At 40.3% G+C, this 24232-nt stretch overlaps 1 protein-coding gene across 1 annotated transcript in view; it reads right to left on the reverse strand.

Annotated features, from left to right (window-relative positions):
• Nucleotides 1–24232, reverse strand: part of LOC124545157 (RING finger and transmembrane domain-containing protein 2) — an 83374-nt gene that overhangs the window by 15691 nt on the left and 43451 nt on the right. Inside the window, exons 3-4 of the mRNA XM_047123991.1 lie at nucleotides 16852–16968; nucleotides 9518–9695 (exon numbers count right to left, since the gene is read on the reverse strand). Coding sequence (XP_046979947.1) covers nucleotides 9518–9695; nucleotides 16852–16968 — 295 coding nt within the window. The remainder of the gene's footprint in view (nucleotides 1–9517; nucleotides 9696–16851; nucleotides 16969–24232) is intronic.

The raw sequence follows: 24232 nt of genomic DNA on the forward strand, positions 1-24232 counted from the left end.
ACCTGACAAGATGCATTGGTGGTCACAGGTACAACTGTTGAACAATAAGGAATGAAATGATCCTTAGGCCAGCCCTGTACTGGTTGTCCTCAGTTCGATGAAAACATTACTAACCTCCTCTCCCTCTTTCAGGTTCTTATAAGCTCTACCATTTGCACTCCATTCACCTTGTTGTGCTGAGTCATTTGTTGAAAGACCTGCCTCACACCATCCTGCTCCCCCGCTCCTCCCCATCTCGTGTGCCTTCTGTATCCTTTCCCTACCACCATCTGCCCAGGCAACTGCTCGTAATAATCAGTACTCAATAGTTAGTATCACACTGACTACGGGAATGAGTGTTTGGGTGTATATGTGGCTGTGTGCATGGATGTGTGTACTTTTGTAAGAGAGAGAGCTAAAGCCGGTGTGGACGCTGCTGTTCTCTGTTGGTGTTGCTGTGCACCCTGCATCGGCCTCCTGTATCTTACGCATTTTTCCATCCAGGAATTTTAATTATTGTTATACATTTTTTATTTGGATCTTTCCCTTTTAGCCTTCGTTACTCTCTTCCTTTAGTTATTTATAATTCATTTGTCCATTCATTATTCCTTAATATGCCTTTCCTTTGTTCTCCTCTACAGTACCTGCCTTCACACATCACACAGTGCCAGCTCTAGGTGGGTGGGCGAGGAGTGAACTGTGCCACTGCCAAGAGCGGCAGATTTTTGGAGACAGCAAATTCACAACACATAAATGATGAAATGTGAGAATAAGTCGTAAATACAAATTATTCATAAAATCGAAGGTCTTTTTGAAAATTATCTGTGGTACAGAAACAGTGTGCTCCAATTTACGAAACAAATGTTGACTCCCACAAAAAGACATTTCATACATCACACGTAGAACACCACTAGTTGTCTTGTTCCCGTAACAGTACCGTGAAGTAGGTGAAGCCGGGTTACACCACTGTTTGCATATTAAAAAAAACAGACTTGAAGTTTTAACTATTTGGCTAATATTTAGTTACTTAACAGTATTTTTATCAATTTTCAGCAAATCTGTTTATGACATGAAGCAATTATAAACATGACAATACGTTCACTGTGGAGTTATTCATTTTCAACAATTCAATTCATTCAAAATGATAAGTTTATCTAAAAACAAAGATGATGTGACTTACCAAATGAAAGCGTTGGTATGCGGATAGACACACAAATAAACACAAACACACACACAAAATTCAAGCTTTTGCAACCCACGGTTGCTTCATCAGGAAAAAGGGAGGAGAGGGAAAGACGAAAGGATGTGGGTTTTAAGGGAGAGGGTAAGGAGTCATTCCGATCCCGGGAGCAGAAAGACTTACCTTAGGGGGGAAAAAAGGACAGGTGTACATTCGCACACACACACACACACACACACACACACACACACACACACACACACACACATCCATCCGCACATATACAGACACAAGCAGACATTTGTAAAGGCAAAGAGTTTGGGCAGAGATGTCAGTCGAGGCAGAAGTACAGAGGCAAAGATGTTGTTGAATGACAGGTGAGGTATGAGCGGCGGCAACTTGAAATTAGCGGAGGTTGAGGCCTGGTGGGTAACGGGAAGAGAGGATATACTGAATGGCAAGTTCACATCTCCTGAGTTCCAATAGGTTGGTGTTAGTGGGAAGTATCCAGATAACCCGGACGGTGCAACACTGTGCCAAGATGTGCTGGCCGTGTACCAAGGCATGTTTAGCCACGGGGTGATCCTCATTACCAACAAACACTGTTTGCCTGTGTCCATTCATGCGAATGGACAGTTTGTTGCTGGTCATTCCCACATAGAAAGCTTCACAGTGTAGGCAGGTCAGTTGGTAAATCACGTGGGTGCTGTCACACGTGGCTCTGCCTTTAATCGTGTACACCTTCCGGGTTACAGGACTGGAGTAGGTGTTGGTGGGAGGGTGCATGGGACAGGTTTTACACCGGGGACAGTTACAAGGGTAGGAGCCAGAGGGTAGGGAAGGTGGTTTGGGGATTTCACAGGGATTAACCAAGAGGTTACGAAGGTTAGGTGGACGGCGGAAAGACACTCTTGGTGGAGTGGGGAGGATTTCATGAGGGATGAATCTCATTTCAGGGCAGGATTTGAGGAAGTCGTATCCCTGCTGGAGAGCCACATTCAGAGTCTGATCCAGTCCTGGAAAGTATCCTCTCACAAATGGGGCACTTTTGGGGTTCTTCTGTGGGAGGTTCTGGGTTTGAGGGGATGAGGAAGTGGCTCTGGTTATTTGCTTCTGTACCAGGTTGGGATGGTAGTTGCGGGATGCGAAAGCTGTTTTCAGGTGGTTGGTGTAATGGTTCAGGGATTCCGGACTGGAGCAGATTCGTTTGCCACGAAGACCTAGGCTGTAGGGAAGGGACCGTTTGATATGGAATAGGTGGCAGCTGTCATAATGGAGGTACTGTTGCTTGTTGGTGGGTTTGATGTGGACGGATGTGTGAAGCTGGCCATTGGACAGATGGAGGTCAACGTCAAGGAAAGTGGCATGGGATTTGGAGTAGGACCAGGTGAATCTGATGGAACCTAAGGAGTTGAGGTTGGAGAGGAAATTCTGGAGTTCTCCTTCACTGTGAGTCCAGATCATGAAGATATCATCAATAAATCTGTACCAAACTTTGGGTTGGCAGGCCTGGGTAACCAAGAAGGCTTCCTCTAAGCAACCCATAAATAGATTGGCATACGAGGGGGCCATCCTGGTACCCATGGCTGTTCCCTTTAATTGTTGGTATGTCTGACCTTCGAAAGTGAAGGAGTTGTGAGTCAGGATGAAGCTGGCTAAGGTAATGAGAAAAGAGGTTTTAGGTAGGGTGGCAAGTGATCGGCGTGAAAGGAAGTTACTCCATCGCAGCGAGGACCTGGACGTGTAGAATATTTGTGTATAAGGAAGTGGCATCAATAGTTACAAGGATGGTTTCTGGGGGTAACAGATTGGGTAAGGATTCCAGGCGTTCGAGAAAGTGGTTGGTGTCTTCGATGAAGGATGGGAGACTGCCTGTAATGGGTTGAAGGTGTTGATCTACGTAGGCAGAGATACGTTCTGTGGGGGCTTGGTAACCAGCTACAATGGGACGGCCGAGATGATTGGGTTTGTGAATTTTAGTAAGTAGGAAGTAGGTAGAAGGTAGGGGTGCGGGGTGTCAGTGGGGTTAGGAGGTTGATGGAGTCAGGTGAAAGGTTTTGTAGGGGGCCTAAGGTTCTGAGGATTCCTTGAAGCTCCGCCTGGACGTCAGAAATGGGATTACCTTGGCAAACTTTGTATGTAGTGTTGTCTGAAAGCTGACGCAGTCCTTCAGCCACATACTCCCGACGAGCAAGTACCACGGTCGTGGAACCCTTGTCCGCCGGAAGAATGACAATGGATCAGTCAGCCTTCAGATCACGGATAGCCTGGGCTTCAGTAGTGGTGATGTTGGGAGTAGGATTAAGGTTTTTCAAGAAGGATTGAGAGGCAAGGCTGGAAGTGAGAAATTCCTGGAAGGTTTGGAGAGGGTGATTTTGAGGAAGAGGAGATGGGTCCCGCTGTGACGAAGGACGGAACTGTTCTAGGCAGGGTTCAATTTGGATATTGTCTTGGGGAGCTGGATCATTAGGAGTAGGATTTAGGATTATTTTTATTTGTGGCAAAGTGATATTTCCAGCAGAGAGTACGAGTGTAGGACAGTAAATCTTTGATAAGGGCTGTTTGGTTACCCCTAAGGTAAGTCTTTCCGCTCCCGGGATTGGAATGACTCCTTACCCTCTCCCTTAAAACCCACATCCTTTCGTCTTTCCCTCTCCTTCCCTCTTTCCTGATGAAGCAACCGTGGGTTGCGAAAGCTCGAATTTTGTGTGTGTGTTTGTGTTTATTTGTGTGTCTATCAACATACCAATGCTTTCGTTTGGTAAGTCACATCATCTTTGTTTTTAGATATATTTTTCCCACGTGGAATGTTTCCCTCTATTATATTCATATCATCAAAATGATAAGTTTGTTTGACATTGGCATTAAAACTTTGAATGCTTCATAAAAAGCTGAAATTATGTTTGAAATGTTGAATAATTTGCAAATAAATAAGTAAAAATCAACAGCAAAATATGGATATTTTCTTCTAGAGGTTTTAGATGAAAATACCGAGTCTTAGGGATGTTTTGATTTGGGTTTACAGGGCAAATATTTTTGAGAGTTGGCACCAGTGCACAGTGGATACGCCACACTCACTTTGCAGTTTCATTATATAGCAACAATGGTCACTTGCCTTGATTGTTAATAGCTAAGTGTTTGATATAGTGGTCGAATTTTAGATTGTGGTGCCAATATAGGTCTGTTTGTAATGCAATTATTAGAAACATATTTTATTTGCCAGACACAATTTACTTTCATCAATTAACTTTGAACAACAACAATGTAGGTAAAGACAGTTCTATCACTGGCCGTATTATTCCTTTTGGAGGCTGTTCAGTAAAAACAATAACGATTGTGTTAAAAGCTGATTATTATAATATTCGCGCAAACAAATTTGACACTCGGCGTGGTGCCTGATGGGAGCAACTGTAAATGGTACACGCCTTTACGGTTGCTCCCATCAGCCACTGCACCGAGTGTCAACTTTCTTTGCGTGTGCAATACATTCAGTTAGCAGTGCCAACATAATATAAGTTTTGTGTGAAACACTTTCTCACTGTGACGTGATGCGTTTTCATTAGGCTGTAAGTTACTGCGAATGTTATAAACTGTTGCAATGTCTGACAACTGGAAGCGCCTTTCAGGCAGCCAGTATAGGAAAGGATGAGCAAAAAGTTTTCAGTTGTCTGAGACTGCAGACGTGTGTGCAAGTTGCGTTTGCATTTGTGTGTGTGTGTGTGTGTGTGTGTGTGTGTGTGTGTGTGTGTGTGTGCGTGCATGTGCGCGTGTGTGTGTGTGTGTGTGTGTGTGTGTGTGCTTGTGCGTGTGCGTGTGTGCGCGCATGGTCACGTTCGTGTTTGTGTGTGTATTGATGACAAAGACCTTAAGGGCCGAAAACTATAATTGTGTGAGGTTTTTTGTTGTGCCTATCACAACTCAGCACCTCCAGTATATGGTGAGTAGTAACTTTCCTTCTCTAATATTGTTGCATGCAGAGAAAATGTACACAAAAAATTAAAATTTTCATTAGATAAATTTTTCCAACCTAAAGAAGATTTTGATCAGAGTGATCCAAGCACAAATGCAGATATAGACATAAATCAGGGTAAGCCTTCAGTAGATGAAGATGTACCTTCAATGTCGCACGGTAAACATGACATTGTATGCAACCTCTCTGATGACTGTGAAGCTGTTCCAGCTGATTCTAGCAGGTCCTTGCTTGATGCTCAAACTGTCAGTGATTAGTTGAGTCAGACCCACAAAATGGCCTGACAAAATAGATGATTTTGTTAGAACAACGTTAGTCGAAACAAGGCCTCCGGAATACATAACAGAATTTGAAAGCTGCCCTAAGGACGATTCTAATCATTGCTTCACTCTAAAAATTACAGTCACAGTTTGTGCAATGGTGAAATTCTACAGAGGAAAATTATTAGTTTATTCAACAAGTGCAAATGCTGTTTCTTGTTTCAGTTGTAAACTCTTTTCAAACATTAAAATATTCATCAGGTTACCTTCCATTCGGAAAGTGGGTGCACTCAGCGACTGTTATGTGACTTATTATAAGTAACATTAAAATATTATTGACTTCAGGTGACTGACAGCACATTTCTGAGACATTAGCTAGCCACCGTAGGTCCCAAGTGCACTTACAATCGCACCAAAAGTGAGTGGGCCTCGCCAGAAGATTAAAATCTGGCAAGACTGTCGATGCCAGAATCCTGGCAGATATTAAATGCAGAAACCCAGCAGTGGAAAGATGCAATCAAACGCCTTATAACAATTATCCAATTTTTGGCTAGGCAGTCTCTTCCCTTAAGAGGAACTTCTGACAAACTGTTCACTCACAAAGATGGGAATTTCTTAAAACTGGTTGAATTATTTGGTAAATTTGATTCAGTTCTGGTGAATAAATGGGGAGGACAACACATGGTGAAAATAAGTCTCGTCATTATCTGGCTAAAAACATACAAAGTGAAATAATTCACTTTCTCCATCAAAAAATTAAAAACAAAATACTGTCTCAATTGAGATCTGCTAAATATTATACTTTGATTTTGGACTGTACACCAGATATTTCGGTTGTTGAGCAAATGACTATGATAGTGCGTTTTGTGAATGTGACTTCTACCGACCTTGACACGAGTGATGTAAATATTATTAAACATTTTCTTGGATTTGTACGTGTACGAGATATGTCTGGTTTGAGGCTTACAGAGGTAGTCTTAAAATAGTTAGAAGAAATGAAAATACTTTTGGAGGACATGAGGGGTCAGGGCTATGACAGCGGCTCTAACATGAAAGGCAAGAACATAATGCAGGCTTTCCAATTAAATGGAAATGAAATGGTGGTGGTATGGTGGCCCTCAACTATGTACCCTCCGACACAGAGTTGCAATATTAAAAGTTTTGGCTGGTTTCGTTGTCTGGGGGCTGGGTTACATAGTTACCACATTAAAGGCCATATACTGCTGAGTCTTCAGTATACGATAAGAATACACACATGAATCGAATGGTCAAAGGTTTCTATCACTCGGCAATTGTGAATTATGAAAGAAACATATAAATTTATAAATGAAAGATTGCAATGAAAAAAAAAAATCTGCAGGTACTTTCTTAACGACTTTAAATGATGAGTACGACAGCAGAGAATGCGGTATATTTCTGCAAAACACTTATTGGTGTCGATGGTCCAGCAATTAAATAAAATACAAGTTGAATAACAGGGAAACAATAGATTCCTACTGCAGGTAATTAGTTATGAACAACACCATAGCTTGTGAGATATTTACTTGTAAAAGCACACTACAGCTTCACTGTAGAAGCCACGGAAATCTCACAAGTGCACAAGTCAGCACTACGAAGTATTTCTATCTGCCACGAACACGCGCAAGCCGCTCCACACTCTCCAAGTCCCTCTCGTGAATGTGCATCCCTCGCACTGTCGCGTCCAGCGCTCTCCGTGTCCTGTGCCGTACTTGACTGTGTCCTCTTCAGAAATTATGCTCCTCCCCAACCTCCATACATCTCTCTTAGCAATGAGCACTGCGATTGGCTGGAGTGCTCCCTCCATATGTCCAAGCCAACGTACATTCACAAATATATTGAAACACATTCGAAATGCTGGATTTACACTTAAATAACTTGAAATTAAATACATATTCCTATAGCTGGACCATAAACACACTCTAACACACATTATTAGATACAGAAACAAACTAAATAAACATATATCAAAGGAATAGAACAAAAGGTAGGCCAGTAGCCTAATGTCTCTGTGCTTTCCAAAACACAGTAAATATTTACCCAATTTCTTCATGAATAGTATATATTGGTTATAAACAAAGACATAGATGAATAAATATATTTATAAGCATGCTGCAACCATTTTTTCATGTAACTGAGGAGTACTTATGGCCTGCGAACCTTGCAGAACTTTGCAGGAGAGCTTCTGTAAAGTTTGGAAGGTAGGAGACGAGGTACTGGCAGAAGTAAAGCTGTGAGGACGGGGCGTGAGTCGTGCTTGGGTAGCTCAGTTGGTAGAGCACTTGCCTGCAAAAGGCATTGGTCCCGAGTTCGAGTCTCGGTCAGGCAAACAGTTTTAATCTGCCAGGAAGTTTCACTTCAGCGCACACTCCGCTGCAGAGTGAAAATCTCATTCAGGTCTATCCTGTCCAAAACCCTATCCACATAAGCCAAAGTTGTGTTCTGTCATCCTCCCAACCTACAGAACATCCCTACTCCAACCCTGCTCTCAACCCTGCACTCTCATGGCCCTTTCCTTGAGGTCGACCTAGCTGCAAGACCTGTCCCATACACCCACCCAACACCCACCCACACTACACGCCACAATGCAAATGACTTCAACTGCTGCTTCACTGTGCAGGCAATTTGGATACTGCCTTCCAGCACAACTTTCTTTGAACTATGCACGTGGAAATTGTCTCTCCAGTATATTCTGCACTCTTGCAGCCCCATGGCCCAAACTTCTGCAACCTGTCTCCCATAGCCTCATCTTACCTTTTCCCCTTCTCTCGTCTGCTCACAGCACTCCTTCAACATCCACATCATGTGCTGCTTTCTCCCCCCACCCCCATCACCATGTGCCCCCCCCCCCCCTCTCTCTCTCTCTCTCTCTCTCTCTCTCTCTCTCTCTCTCTCTCTCTCTCTCTCTCTCTCTCTCTCTCTCTCTCTCACACACACACACACACACACACACACACACACACACACACACACACACACATTCTTCATCTCCACATTACTTTCCTCCCCTTCCTCCCTTTCTCCCACTCTCTGTCTTACATGTTCTAACCTCTGAATTACTTTTGTCTTGTGCAGCAGCTGAGTTACCTGCTGTAAAACCTGCCTCCCAATGTCCTACCACCCCCTCCTTGCCTCATGTGTCCTTCCGTCCCCCCTTCCCACTTCCATCTGTCCAGGCAACTGCTCTCAATAATCTACAATCAATAATAACAAAGGAAGATCAGGGATTAACATCTTGTTGACACAGAGGTCATGGAGGCGGAATCCCCAGTCATTCTCGTTGTGACTGCAGGAGTGAGTGTATTTGGATGCCTGTGTGTGAATTTGTGTACTTTTAGCAGAAAAAGAGGAAGAGCTCAATACCTATTGTGATCACAGTTTTCTGTTATGTATTTCTGCGCACCAGTCCGCTAAAGGTAAGTCGTGGCCTTTTCCTTATTTTGTGTAAATTAATACATGAATCTATCATTGACCTCCTCCTCTGAGTCTCCCCTTGTCTTCAAAACAAGTGGATCCTTCTCAAACTGAGGTCTAAGTGACCTATACCTCCGTACTGGGAAGAGGATCTTTCAGTTTTCGAGGTTTCACTTTCTTCCTTTCCAGTTTAAATGTGCCTGTTGGCAGTACTTGGGAGTTTCACCTTCTGGAGGTAAGTACTGTCAGCCATTCTGTTTCTTTGTAATATTATACAAAATCAATAGCTGTGTACAGAAATATTGAAGACTTAATTGTATTTATGGCTGACTCATCTCCAGAAAAATATTAAAAAGTTCATATTTTGAAACAGTTAAATATAGTGCTGCAGGAAATAACAAGAAATGATAACAGTGAAACAGAAGAATACTGCAATTGGCAATTTGGTGTAGCTGTAGGTACAAAATGAGACAACACAAAAGTGCTACACGAAACCTTGCATACTTTGTTGGGCCAAGTGATTTTGGTCTTGTTTTATTTTTCTACAACAGATGTTGGTGAATGCCTGATGGCTTCTCATTCCTACTCTTAGAAAATACCTTGCACAAATCTTATCAAATGTAACTAACTTCCCAGTCTCTTGCCAAGTGGGTGGCATTACAACATAACTATTAATCAATTGAGAAGAATACATACCTGAGATAGAGCTTTTGGTCCTCAAAGAAATAATACAATCCAAGGATACAAACAAGTAAGTTTGTTACAACGAGACCAAGAGTGCCAAGGCTACGGCGAGATTGTTTCCCAATTTCTCTCCTTAGAACTGTGTTGCTATAGCATGCCGTTATTGATAAGGCCAGAAATATAAGAATGCCTGAAACAGTTCAGGCCTCAGTTAAAATACCAAATTACATGTTATTTAATGCTGTCATATCTGTCAGAAATTATTTATGAATAAACATAAAATTTTGTATTACAAAAATAGTTACGTGGAGAAAGCATACACGGTGCACTAAGAGCAACAAAATAAAATACAATGAATATGAAATTTATCCGCATCCATAGCTGAGGCTGTTAATGCCCACTTTGTGTAGTGGTCCTTGACTCTGAGGTAAGCCAGTTCAACTCTTTGTGTTGGATGAAATTTTCACTTGCACAGTATTTGGGCGGCAAGGGGAGGAGAGGTGGTGGTGCAAATTTCCCGATTGCCAGTCTTTGTGCCAATGTCTTGGATTAAATTTCAAACCTTTCTGCAGTGTCTCATGAAGTGAGGGGATGTGACACTGTTGACAATAATCCATCCATCGTACGGAGAAGTAGAGTGTAGCAGCCCCCTTTGTGCTATTCATGAGGAGTAGGCTATGTGCTGGCACTGGGTTCGACCCTCTCCCTTCCTTTCATCCATCACGACACAAACCCAACACTACACTGTACAAATACTCATCACAGTCATCCACAAGACACGGATACATGCTTGACACTTTGTAACAGGTTGGAGGAAGGCAATGCACACCACCTCCACTAAGGGTTTTCTGTGAGTGGCAGTGACAGGTTTCCTACATCTGCTCACCCCCTCATATCCTGAGTATGGGACTGTTTTAAGTACTGTTATATGAAATTTACTCAAAAAATTTCACCCCACCAAATAACATATATATTAAAAAACTAATAAAAAATAACAGTGAATGCTTCTACTCTAATGTTATGTGCAATAAAATGTGTGTTCATTATTAGTCATTTTAAGCCATCTGCAGGAAGGAACAAGACCTCCCTACACACTATGTGATCAAAAGTATCCGGAGACCTGGCTGAAAATGACTTACAAGTTCGTGGCACCCTCCACCGGTAATGCTGGAATTCAATATGGTGTTCGACCACCCTTATCCTTGATGACAGCTTCCACTCTTGCAGGCTTACATTCAATCAGATGCTCAAAGGTTTCTTGGGGAATGGCAGCCCATTCTTCATTGACTGCTGCACTGAGGAGAGGTATTGATGTCGATCGGTGAGGCCTGGCACGAAGTCGGCTTTCCAAAACATCCCAAAGGTGTCCTATAGGATTCAGGTCAAGACACTGTGCAGGCCAGTCCATGGTTATTGTCGTGTAAACACTCCACCACAGGCCGTGCATTATGAACCGGTGCACAACCATGTTGAAAGATGCAATCGCCATTCCCAAATTACTCTTCAACAATGGGAAGCAAGAAGGTGCTTAAAACATCATTGTAGGCCTGTGCTGTGATAGTACCACGCAAAATGACAAGGGGTGCAAGCCCCCTCCATGGAAAACACAACCACACCACAACATCACTGCCTCCGAACTTTACTGTTGGCACTACACACACTGGCAGATGACGTTCACTGGGCATTCGCCATACCCACACCCTTCCATCAGATCGCCACATTATGTACCGTGATTCGCCATGCCACACTACGTTTTTCCACTGTTCAATCATCCAATGATTACATTCCTTACACCAAGCAAAGCACCGTTTGGCATTTGCCGGCATGATGTGTGGCTTATGAGCAGCTGCTTGACCATGAAAGTCAAGTTTTCTCACCTCCGCGTAACTGTCATAGTACCTGCAGAGGATCCTGATGCAGTTTGGAATTCCTTTGTGATAGTCTGGATAGATGTCTCCCTATTACTCATTACGACCCTCTTCAACTGTCGGCGGTCTCTGTCAGTCAACAGATGAGGTTGGTCTGTATGTTTTTGTGCTGTATGTGTCCCTAGGAGTATTTAGGAGTGTGGAAATCTCGCGTACAGACATATGACACAAGTGAGACCCAATCACCTGACCACGTTCAAAGTCCGTGAGTTCTGTGGAGCACCCCATTCTGCTCTCTCACGATGTCTAATGACTACTGAGGTCGCTGATATGGAGTACCTGGCACTAGATGGCAGCACAATACAGATACTTTTGACCACATAGTGTATTTTTCAATGCATTACAGTCTCTAGTTAAATGCACTGAAATTGCTCCTGTCTGTTTTCTAATGTCATCTACCCACCATCCATTAAGTCATAGTCTCAGAGTTTTCATATCTCTTGGAATCCAATAAAGAGCTATCTTGGTCCTCTACCACACATTCCTGTGGATACACCATCTAATCAAAGCATCCGGAAACCTATTAGTGGACATTAGTATAGTGTGTCTTCACTCTTCACCTTTATGATGGCTCGAGCTCTGCAACGCAATGTCTGAATGTCACTGGAAGGATGGCAGTCCACACTTCTCCAACAGCCGAAACCAGAGAAGATAATGATGTTGGATGCTGAGGTCCACAGTGAAGTCAATGTTCCAACTCATCCCAAAGGAGTTTAACTGGGGTCAGGTAGGGACTCTGGGTAGACCAATCTATTTAAGGAATGTTGTTATCCACAAACAATTGCCTCACAGAAACTGTTTTATGACAGAGTGCACTGTCATGCTGATACACATACACTTATCACCTCTGAACCATCCCGTTACTGTAAGCAGTACACAATGCTGCAAAATGTGTTCCTATCACATCAAATTAAGCATTTTCTTATGCACCATACCCTAAAAATGACTAACACCTCATACCGTACCACCACTTCCTCCATACTTCACTGCTGGTACTATGCATGATGGCAGGCAATAATCTCCAGGTATTTATCAAATCAAAACCTTTCCATGGAATTGCCACAGGGTGTGTGGGTGGTCACTCCAAATCATTTGTTTTCAGTCATCCTCTGTCCAATGGCATTGCTCTTTACATCAACTCATGCAATGCTTAGCACTGACTACAGAAACGTGTAGCTTAAGAGGAGCTGCTCAACCTTTGTATCCTATTCTTTTAACTCCATACACAAAATCATTGTACTAGCTGGACTGCTGGTAGCACTTTGGAACTCACAAGTGATTCCCTCCTCTGATTTCATGTCATTTTTTTACAACCACCCTCTGCAATGCTTGACAGTACATGCCCATCAGCACGAGGTCTCCCTGGCCTCGATTTAACTGTAGTGATTCCTTCGTATTTCCACTTCACAACCACCACAATAGCTGACTTAGGCAGCTTTAGAAGGGCTGAAACGTCCCTGATGAATTTGTCACTCAGGTGACGTCCAACAACTAATCCACATTCAAAGTCACCGAGCTATCCTGCCCGACCTACTCTGCTGTTAACTGCTGCTCTGCTGACAGCACATTTATCCTACCACCTCTTTTACTGGCAGGTCTGCCTCTTGTGACATCTACTATTCAATTCCACATTACATAGGGGTGTCCAGACACTTATGATCAAATTATGTGTAAGTCCTGAAAGCCTCCATTCCATTTTCTTTAAATTCACCATTACATACTCCCCTCCTGTTTGTTCCCTGATGCATCTATGTGTTTTCTTGTTTCTCCCAGTAACTCCCAATGAGCATCTCTCTCCTCCAATCACTGAGCAACCCTCAAGTTTGTAACTGTTTTTTCACATTAAAAATCCCTGTCTCAGTGCCATCAATCAGAATTAGTAATACACAATGATTGTAAACTTTCATTTTCACACACATTATCAAGCCTAGTTTTGACAAACTTTATGAAAAGTACTCCAGGTCAGTTCCACTCTTCTGTTTGTTACTCTCCCTGTTCATCTTTTCTATGTCTTCAGTGATTCTAAATAAAGAAAAGTCCCATTATAACATTTATGACTTCTTTATTAATTTGTATCACCATATTTTTTGTACACTAGTTGTGCAGTGTTTTGTCTTATTAAAATTACCTTCAGGACTAGTTTAAAACCTATTCTAATAAGATACACGATTTATTGTTGAAGTTTATCTGTACAAGACATAAATAATACAATGCCATCCCTGAACAAAGGTACTTCAGATATTCCATGAACATATATTCCTCAATTTTCCCAGTTATGGAAGTGAAAACATCCTTTAGGACTGATAATTGCAGTGTTAGTGATATAGACTCTCTTTGCTTGAATACTCTTTCAATTCTGAATTTACCACTAACGTGAGGTATAACAGAGACTGTAAAACCGACTACATACAAATTTTTCAATATACTAGTATAAGTTAATTTAACACCTTGTTTCTCACAGAATGTTAGTATACATTTTTTGAAGCCAAGTCACAAGCTTTCTCAGAATCTAAGAATTCCAGAAAAAGTGCTAATACAGTGTCACTATACATTCCATTAAATCGTTCACAACTTGCAAATAGTCCATTGTGCTTTATCCATTTCTAAAGCCATCTCATTCGTTTGTATGATTAAGATGCGATGTTTTCTCTATAAAGTCTGTGTTAATTTTAGAGTATTTTGTCTGCCTTCTTTCTCGTTAAGTAGTCCGCCCCGGTAGCTGAGTGGTCAGCGCGACGCACTGTCAATCCTAAGGGCCCGGGTTCGATTCCCGGCTGGGTCGGAAATTTTCTCCGCTCAGGGACTGGGTGTTGTGTTGTCCTAATCATCATCATTTCATCCCCATTGACGCGCAGGTCGCCGAAGTGGCGTCAAATCGAAAGACCTGCACCAGGCGAACGGTCTACCCGACGGGAGGCCCTAGCCGTACGACATTTCCATTTCTTGTTAAGTAGAATAAAGACACTATCTCAGTTTCAGGAATTGTCTTCTCCGCAGACATTCTGTAAATAATTTCATAAGTTTCTTTCATATTTCTTTGACTGAATGTAATTACTTATATTGGAACATTCTCTCCAGGTACCTTTATTTTCTGCATACTTCCAGTAGCTTTTTACATTCCAGCAGTATTACTTCTTCAATATCATTATTTGATAAATGCGCTTCTGATTCACCTCTTGGACCACAGAATTTTTTTCCAATCTGCAAATGTGGGCACAACGTTCTCTCTACTGTTAAATACTGCATCATCATTCATCTAAATGATAAAATGATGTCTACACATCACAGCTTTCTCTTTTATAATTTTTTCAAGTTTTCTCAGCTTATTTATTGTGGACACTTCCAACACTTGTATAAGTCCCACAATATTTCATTGAAGAACTATTCAACACCTACGGGTGGTTACAGTAGTTATTGCTGCAAGATGCAACTGGTGGTACACGTGCTCTGCCTCGCGAAAATCACCAGTCATGTCTTGCAGCAATAACTACTGTAAACATCTACATGTGATGAACAGTTGCTTCGATGAAATGTTGTGGGACTTACACAACGTTATCCATGCCAAATTTGAGAAATGTACTTGCAGTTTATTTTCTGTTTTTTCATACTTTTAATATTTTGACTTAATCCCTTACTACATTTTTACTGTTGCTTTCTGCATTCTCTTGACACAATTCCTGAATAGTTTTGTTTAATGCAGCCTATTCCATCATGGTCCTATTATTATCTACTTAGAACTCTAACCTTATTTTTCTTTTGCTATCTTTTTACCTGCAATATATTTTGATGTTTCCACAAGTATGTTTGTTGAATGATTGTCCATTTCATCTACGGCTGGACTAGTTTTATTATTCAACATGTTGAACTTGCTGTTTAACTTAGTCTGGTATCTTTCCTATTCTTAAATAAATTTTTTGACTTCTTGGCTAATGAGTCTGCTCTTTCTAGCTTTGGATCTTTCTCTTTTTAATTTACTGAGAAGAATTCTTTTACAGTTACATCGGGAGTTAAATTGTGTGAAGTATTTTACTACAGATTTCTGCCAAAAGTTTGATCTCTGTGAAGTCTCAATACTTTCTGAAGCCCTCACCTTCAACCCAAAACCTCAATTCAACCATACTTCCCATATCATCCAAAGTAGTGCTCCGCATCCTACATGTTATATATCAGCTATGTGATTACTGCATAGCAATCTGTGTGTGCATGAGAAGTAATCATGTGTCCGCCACTTGCATGAATGGTCACAGCCAAAATGTGGCAAGCCACTAACTCTAGCATCCAGCTGCTCGACATGATGTGCACCACAACAGAAATGTTTTCAACAGCTGCTTCACTACATGGACCAATTGGATATTCTCTTCCAGCACAAGTTTCTCTGAACTATGCAGGCAGTTCCTTCTCGCACTACTCTTCTCCTCCCCCCCCCCCCCCCCCAACTTCTCTCTCTCTCTCTCTCTCTCTGCAGGCCTCTGCCCCCTTTTCCCCAGCTCACAGCCATTCCCCTTATTCTCTCCCCTTCCTGTCTCCCTCTTCATCACCACCTTTCCCTCTCCTCCCCTCTCTATCTATTTCCCTTACATGCACTACCCTCAAAGCGCTTTTTGTCATTTTGTGCAGGCTCCGAGTCACCTGCCTCACACTACCTGCTACCCCGTCCTTACCTCATGCATCCTTTCCTACCCACTTTCCACCTCCACCTATGCAGACAACTACTTTCGATAATCAATATGCAATAATCAGCATCGCTGCTACCACAAGTGTGTATTTTTGGGTGCCTGTAAGGTAGTGTGTGATTGTGGGTACTTTTACTAGAAAAAGAGCACTGCTCAAAAGCAAGTATTAATTGTTTTCTATTACATGTTTCTGTGCACCATACACCATTCCTCTATATGTAAGTGGTTGTCTTCCCCTTATATTGCATCTTTTACAGTGGATAAAATATGAAGATACCTGGCAGTAAACTGAGAAGCATGTAGTTCACAATGATGGTAAGCAAAACAACGAAGTGGCAGTAGTTAGTTTACAGTACATAAAGTAACAATAGCCTCAAGCTCTGAATGGAAAAAAAGGGGGGAGAATGCCTACAGTCTGATGGAACAATTAGTTTTATCTCAAGCCTGTGGATAATTACTACATCCCCATTCACAGCAAGCATCTCAATTTGATAGCATATAGATTTTCTTCTAAGCTTTTCTAATCCTTTCATTGTCAAACAGAATTTATATTCTCTTGTTCATCTTTTCAACATTACAATAAATTCCACTGACAAAAAAGTCTTCATTAACACTATTTTCAGTACATTTACACACACAAAATGCTTATCATAATGACAGAAACATTCTATATGTGAATACAAACACAATGACATGATCAATAAAATTTCAACGTATAATCTTTTATCGGCAGTCCAAGTATTACCTGCTCGATGATCATATAATCCTTTTGCGCAGAGTATCAGGACAAATGGAATGTATTTTTGTAGAATGGATAGGAACTCTCTTGTTTCTGGACTCTGTCGCAATATTTCAGCAGGCCCTGGAAAAAAATGGGGGGAGTTAATGTAGGAGAAATTTTTCCAATCTTCTGAATCTAATGTGACAATACAGCAAATGAAGACAGTTTTAAAAATACAACAATGCATCAACAAAGAAGCTCAGTTCATAATTAATTACTATAAACAATGAAGACCCCCCCGTGAACCATGGACCTTGGTGTTGGTGGGGACGCTTGCGTGCCTCATCGATATAGACGGTGGTACCATAGGTGCAATCACAACGGAGGAGTATCTGTTGAGAGGCCAGACAAACACGTGGTTCCTGAAGAGGGGCAGCAGCCTATTTGCAGCGGCAACAGTCTGGATGATTGACTGATCTGGCCTTGTAATATCAACCAAAGCAGCTTTGCTGTGCAGCTTTACTGTATGGTTAAATGATGATGGCGTCCTCTTGGGTAAAATATTCCGGAGGTAAAATAGTCCCCCATTCGGATCTCCGGACAGGGACTACTCAAGAGGACATCGTTATCAGGAGAAAGAAAACTGGTGTACAACAAATCGGAGCGTGCAATGTCAGATCCCTTAATAGGACAGGTAAGTCAGAAAATTTAAAAAGGGAAATGGATATATTACAGTTAGATATAGTGGGAATTAGTGAAGTTCAGTGGCAAGAGGAACAAGACTTCTAGTCAAGTGAATACAGTGCCATAAATACAAAATCTAATTACAGCAATGCAGGAGTAGGTTTAATAATGAATAAAAAAAATTGTAACAAGGATAAGCTACTACGAACAGCATATTGAACACATTATTGTAGCCAAGATAGACACGAAGCCCAGGCGTACCACAGTAGTACAAGTTTATATGTCAACTAGCTCCGCAGATGATGAAGATATTGGAGAAATGTATGATGCAATGAAAGAAATTATTCAGATAGTCAAGGGAGACGAAAATTTAGTAGTCATGGGTGACTGAAATTCCAGAGTAGGAAATGTGAGAGAAGGAAACATAGTGGGTGAATAAGGATTGAGGATAAGGAACAAAAGGGGAAGCTGCCTGGTAAAATTTTGCACAGAGCATAACTTACCCATAGCTAACACTTGGTTTAAGAATCATGAAAGAAGGTTGTATACGTAGAAGAGGCCTGGAGACACTGGAAGGTTTCAGACAAATTATATAATGGCAAGACAGATATTTAGGAACAAGATTTTAAATTGAAAGATATTTCCAGGGGGCAGATGTGGACACTGACCACAATTTATTGGTTATGAACTGTAGATTAAAACTGAAGAAACTGCAAAAAGGTGTGAATTTACGGAGATGGGACCTGGATAAACTGACAGAACCAGACATTGTAGAGAGTTTCAGAGAGAGCATTAGGAAATGATTGACAAGAACAGGGGAAAGAAAGACAGTTTAAGAAGAATGGGTAGCTTTCAGAGATCAAATAGTGAAGGCAGCAGAGGATCAAGTATGTAAAAAAACAAGGGCCAGCAGAAATCCTTGGGTAAAAGAATAGATACTGAATTTCACTGATGAAAGGACGAAATATAAAACTACAGTACATGAAGCAGGCGAAAAGGAATACAAATGTCTCAAAAATGAGATCGACGGGAAGTGCAAAATGGCTAAGCAGGGATGGCTAAAGGACAAATGTAAGGACGTAGAAGCATGAATCACTAGGGGTAAGATACATATTGCCTACAGGAAAATTAAAGAGACCTTCAGAGAAAAGAGAACCACCTGTATGAATATCTAGAGCTCTGATGGAAAACCCGTCCTACGCAAAGAAGGTAAAGCAAAAAGGTGGAAGTAGAGTAGTATATAGAGGGTCTATACAAGGGCAATGTACTAGAGGGAAATATTATAGAAATGGGAGAGGACATAAATGAAGATAAGATCAGAGATATGGTGCTGTGTGAAGAATTTGACATAGCACTGAAAGACCTAAGTCGAAACAAGGCCCCAGGAGTAGATGACATTACATTAGAACTACTGATAGCCTTGGGAGAGCCAGTCCTGACGAAACTCTACCATCTGGTGAATAAGATGTATGAGGCAGGCAAAATACCCTCAGACTTCAAGAAGAATTTAATAATTCCAATCCCAAAGAAATCTGGTGCTGACAGATGTGAAAATTACCGAACTATCAGTTTAATAAGCCACGGCTGCAAAATACTAACAAGAATTCTTTATTGATTGGCGACTCCATGGAGTGCTGTGTGCCCAACGACCATATATGTTAAATTAAAAGGAAGGTCAGCGTTGGTTGTAATATTGATGTTTTATTAATAGCAGAATCGATTTTCGATCACATAGTGATCATCTTTGGTGCTGGAAGTTAATATTTTTTTAAATTTTTTGTTTTATTTAATTTTTTTTTTTACATAGCAATCAGTGAGTAAAAACAAAAAGCACAAATACACCTGAGTATAAACCAACTGTTCGAAAGAACATACCTGTACACATTAAACTCAGACACTGGTATCAAGTTATCAATAACCAAAACTGAGAAGCGATCACCATAACTGAAGCCGCTGTTTACATCACCTATACAGCAGACCTCGGTGTGACAGGGTCTTGGAACGCCCTCTATGTGGCGTGTGTCACGTGAAGACTTAACAATTCTTTATTTGCCAAGAGATTACCACCAAATACCAACTTGTACTTACAAATCATTAATTGAATATTTCAATTTTAAAATTGTACATTAAAAAACGCACAGCAAGAAAAAGACAGTGGGGTAATGCACATCTTGCCAACATATGCTGGCATGTTATTTTCAAACAACTTAAAAAACATGCCAGAATAAAAACCAACAGGGTAAGTTATATGGTGTAAAATTACAGGAATAGGAAAGAAGAAAAATATACAAATAACGTAACATCAAATATAACAGAATTTGTTACAACACAGTAACTGCCAACTGGTGTAGGGAGTCAGAGATATAAGGTTCTTAATTTACGTAAAATATTACATTGAAACCAATAAGTCAAATACATAAATGTAATTATACCTTGTAAGTCACAATATAGCATTTCAGAATGCCATGAAACTCATTACGTGTTATAAAAATTTTTTTTTCAAAAGGTGCAGATTAACAATTTTTTATCGTATTTAACAACGTGATGAAACACACATCTCATTTATCCCGTTAGGACATGTGAGCACTTTATATAAATTAAAAAGTCATCATAATTATGAAAGCAGAATGTTTTAAAAGCACATTGTGGATGCAGAGATCGTTTAGCGCATTCATGAGTGAAAACTACTGTTACAAATTACAAAGAATAAATTATATGTTGGATAGAGACAAAATACGCTAGCTTAGTAGATACCTCCACTATCACACCTGTTATTTATAGAAAAATTTATCATATGATACAAACAGAACTTGGGTATAAGGAAACAGTGTTCTCTTTAAAGCATAAAAGCTTTGCCCCAAATAAATACATTGCACTCAAGTTATACTCTTTTTTTTTTTTTTTTGCACAAGCACTGGGTCAGAACCTATCATACCTCTACAGTTGATAGAACAGAAATGAAAACTGTCAAGCAAACTGTTTTTGATACTCATATAAAGGAGATAATTTTATTACATGTCTTATAGCAGCAATGGGACCCCTTATAACATAAAAGTTAATTTTTAAAAAACCATATATCCAAAATAGGCCATAACAATTAATCTAAAATGCAAGTACTGGATAAATGGTAATATACATCGTATATCAAGAAAAGTAACAGTACAAATTATTTCCAAAAAATACATCGCACTGTAGTTAATTAGAGCCAGATTACGCACATTTTCCCAATTACTAAAGCAATTACAATGTAGTGACAAACTAGCAATTTAAATAATTACATAAAAGCGATGAGGGTTTGATTCCTTGTCTATTGGGAAACCATATAGATTGTCATAACCGAACGCTTAATGTGTTGTGTGCATGGATTTTTGTTAGAGACCTGTTATGACTGTCGGTTATGTAACCTGACCACCAGTTAACAGAGGTTATTACAAAACCAGTGCTAAAAATACCAGCCATTTAATCTCAATAAAGAACCTCAAAAATGCTGTACATTAAAATATGTTAGCTAACGAAAATTATGGGTAATACGCGGTTCAGATAACTGATTCACACGTATTATCTAGTATGTGAGAACAACGTTAACATAATAAAATACTGTAATGCAGTTATGATATATATACACGTGAGCTGTATCGGAACCCTTATTACAACATTTTAATGTAGACAAATTCAAACGGCAAAGGAATTAAAAGGATACATGAAAATAATTACATATAAGTGAAAATAGTTACAATTTACTTCGTGTAAGTGCCTCAGAGATGTCGACTACATTGAAAACTATGTTCCAATAGGCATCCTAAACTTCCAGAATTGAAAGAACAAAATGGAGAATACTATTTTTAAAAACTAAATTAGTAAACTTTATTGGTGCAAACCAGAACATGTGTGTCTAAGCAGTAAGATAGGTAAAATAGAAACTAACGTGCATGTTCTCATAATGACTTTGAGTGAAACGTTGTATAAGAGGGATTTACAAGCGATTGATTTTGGATCGCCAATTGTCATGACTGGCCATTAGTTGACAGCTTTTTTACACAGGAAAGCAGGGAATCACTCCCAAGAGTGTGTACTTCTCGAAATCATTTGTTCATTAAGTAACGCTATATTTGGAGATTTATGATGGCAAAAAATCTCCATCACTTCCATAAGGTCGAGAAAGTGTCCCTTTTCACCCTTATGCAACAACTTCAATGGAGACGTCAAATTTGGGGTTGCATGTCCAGCCGTTGTAAGAGTCAAGGTGCATGAAAGGGAAGCAGTGGTTGGGAGCAAGACAGGGTTGTAGCCTACTCCTGATGTTATTCAATCTGATTGCTACATAAAAATTTTTAACTTCCAGCACCGAAGATGATCACTATGTGATCGTAAATCGATTCTGCTACTAATGAAACATCAATATTATGACCAACGCAGACCTTCCTTTTAATTTAACAAATTCTTTACAGACAAATGGAAAAACTGGTAGAAGCCGACCTCGGGGAAGATTAGTTTGGATTCTGGAGAAATGTTGGAACATGTGAGGCAATACTGACCCTACAACTTATGTTTGAAGATAGATCAAGGAAAGGTAAACCCACATTTGTAGCATTTGTAGACTTAGAGAAAGCTTTTGACAATGTTGACTGGAATACTCTCTTTCAAATTCTGAAGGTGGCAGGGGTAAAATACCGGGAGCGAAAGGCTATTTACAATTTATACAGGGACCAGAAAGCCGTTGTAAGAGTCGAGGTGCACGAAAGGGAACCAGTGGTTGGGAGCGAGACAGAGTTGTAGCCTATCACTGATGTTATTCAATCTGCATATTGAGCTAGCAATAAAGGGAAAAAAAGAAAAATTTGGAGTAAGAATTAAAATCCACAGACAAGAAATAAAAACTTTGTAATTCTGTCAGAGACAGCAAAAGACCTGCTGAAGGAGCAGCTGAACAGAATGGACAGCGTCTTGAAAGGAGGATATAAGATGAACATCAACAAAAGCAAAACGAGGATAATGGAATGTAGTCGAATTAAATCGGGTGATGCTGCGGGAATTAGATTAGGAAATGAGACGCTTAAAGTAGTAAGTGAGTTTTGCTATTTGGGGAGCAAAATAACTGATGATGGTTGAAGTAGAGAGGATATAAAATGTAGACTGGCAATGGCAACGAAAGCGTTTCTGAAGAAGAGAAATTTGTTAACATCGAGCATAGATTTAAGTGTCAGGAAGTCATTTCTGAAAGTATTTGTATGGAGTGTAGCCATGTATGGAAGTGAAACGTGGACTATAAATAATTTAGACAAGAAGAGAATAGAAGCTTTCGAAATGTGGTGTTACAGAAAAATGCTGAAAATTAGATGGGTAGATCATGTAGCTAATGAGGAGATACTGAACAGAATTGGGGAGAAGAGGAGTTTGTGGCACAACTTGACTAGAAGAAGGGATCAGTTGTCTCAAGGGATCATCAATTCAGTATTGGAGGGAAGTGTGGAGGGTAAAAATTGTAGAGGGAAACCAAGAGATGAATACGCTAAGCAGATTCAGAAGGATGTAGGCTGCAGTAATTATTCGGAAATGAAGAGGCTTGCACAGGATAGAGTAGCATGGAGAGCTGCATCAAACCAGTCTCTGGACTGAAGACCACAGCAACAGCAACAGCAACAGCAACAGCAACAATGAAAAGCAACAGAAAGAGAGAGAGCTATGTAAGAATGTGAGCAACAAGTAAACACACGCACCTACTGCATCACAGCAACATTGTCTGAACTATATCTCAAAATTTTCACTAGATGCGGTAAACAAAAGGAAAGAAAAGGGTAGATAGTATAATTTACAAAAGGCAAAAAATAAATTCTAATAACAACTATGTTTACAGCACTGTTGACAAAGTTGATCAGATGACTGCTCCCCTCCATTTTGTGTCGTGTACCAATTTTTTGGGGGACTCTCTTCCCTTTCCAAAAGGAAAAATCTCCATTGCCCTAAAAATAGTGATCATAATCATTAGCAAGAGTCAATAATCTCCCGCCATAAACTGTTCTCGCAGATGAGAACACTTTCCCACTTTCCAACACTTCCTAATACAATTTCTTCTTATGTGCTTTGTTATAAAGAACCTCCTCTCTACAAAAGGAGTGAAAATGTCAATACGCATTACATGTGAGACAAGAAAGACATCCACTACAGCTTTTAAAAAATCTGTTATTAGTGCAAAGAAGTGTGAAGTATGGTAGTGTCAACCCACATCCCACATAGCTTAAATGGTTCAGAAACAGGTTTATTTATAAAATGAAATGAAGGCAGGTATCATTATGTAATATTTGTCACAAACAAACCTTTTATGCTGGAATTTTCCATTACTAATTTCCCTGGTAATTTTAATTCTGAAAATATTATCTGCTTGCTCCAGGTACAAACACACAAACACACACACACACACACACACACACACACACACACACACACACCTGCTATTCTCTGTATATGCCAACAGAATGTGCGATTTTAACCCAACCAAATTATGAGCCAGTAGATCAGTTAGATAACAGCTGGATCAACAATGAAAACCTGAACCCATTCCAAAATATACTACAGTCCTTCTTTTACAATATCAGAGTTAATTATTCTCACTTGTATGTTTTTTTAACAAATACAATTCCCTTCAAAACCAGTAGGTCATGTCATAGTCACAATTTGAGGTCTAACACTTGCAAAGCAGCCAAACAAACTTCATCCTTACATA

This window comes from Schistocerca americana, chromosome 8 (genome assembly GCF_021461395.2).
Source record: "Schistocerca americana isolate TAMUIC-IGC-003095 chromosome 8, iqSchAmer2.1, whole genome shotgun sequence".
Lineage (NCBI taxonomy): Eukaryota > Metazoa > Arthropoda > Insecta > Orthoptera > Acrididae > Schistocerca > Schistocerca americana.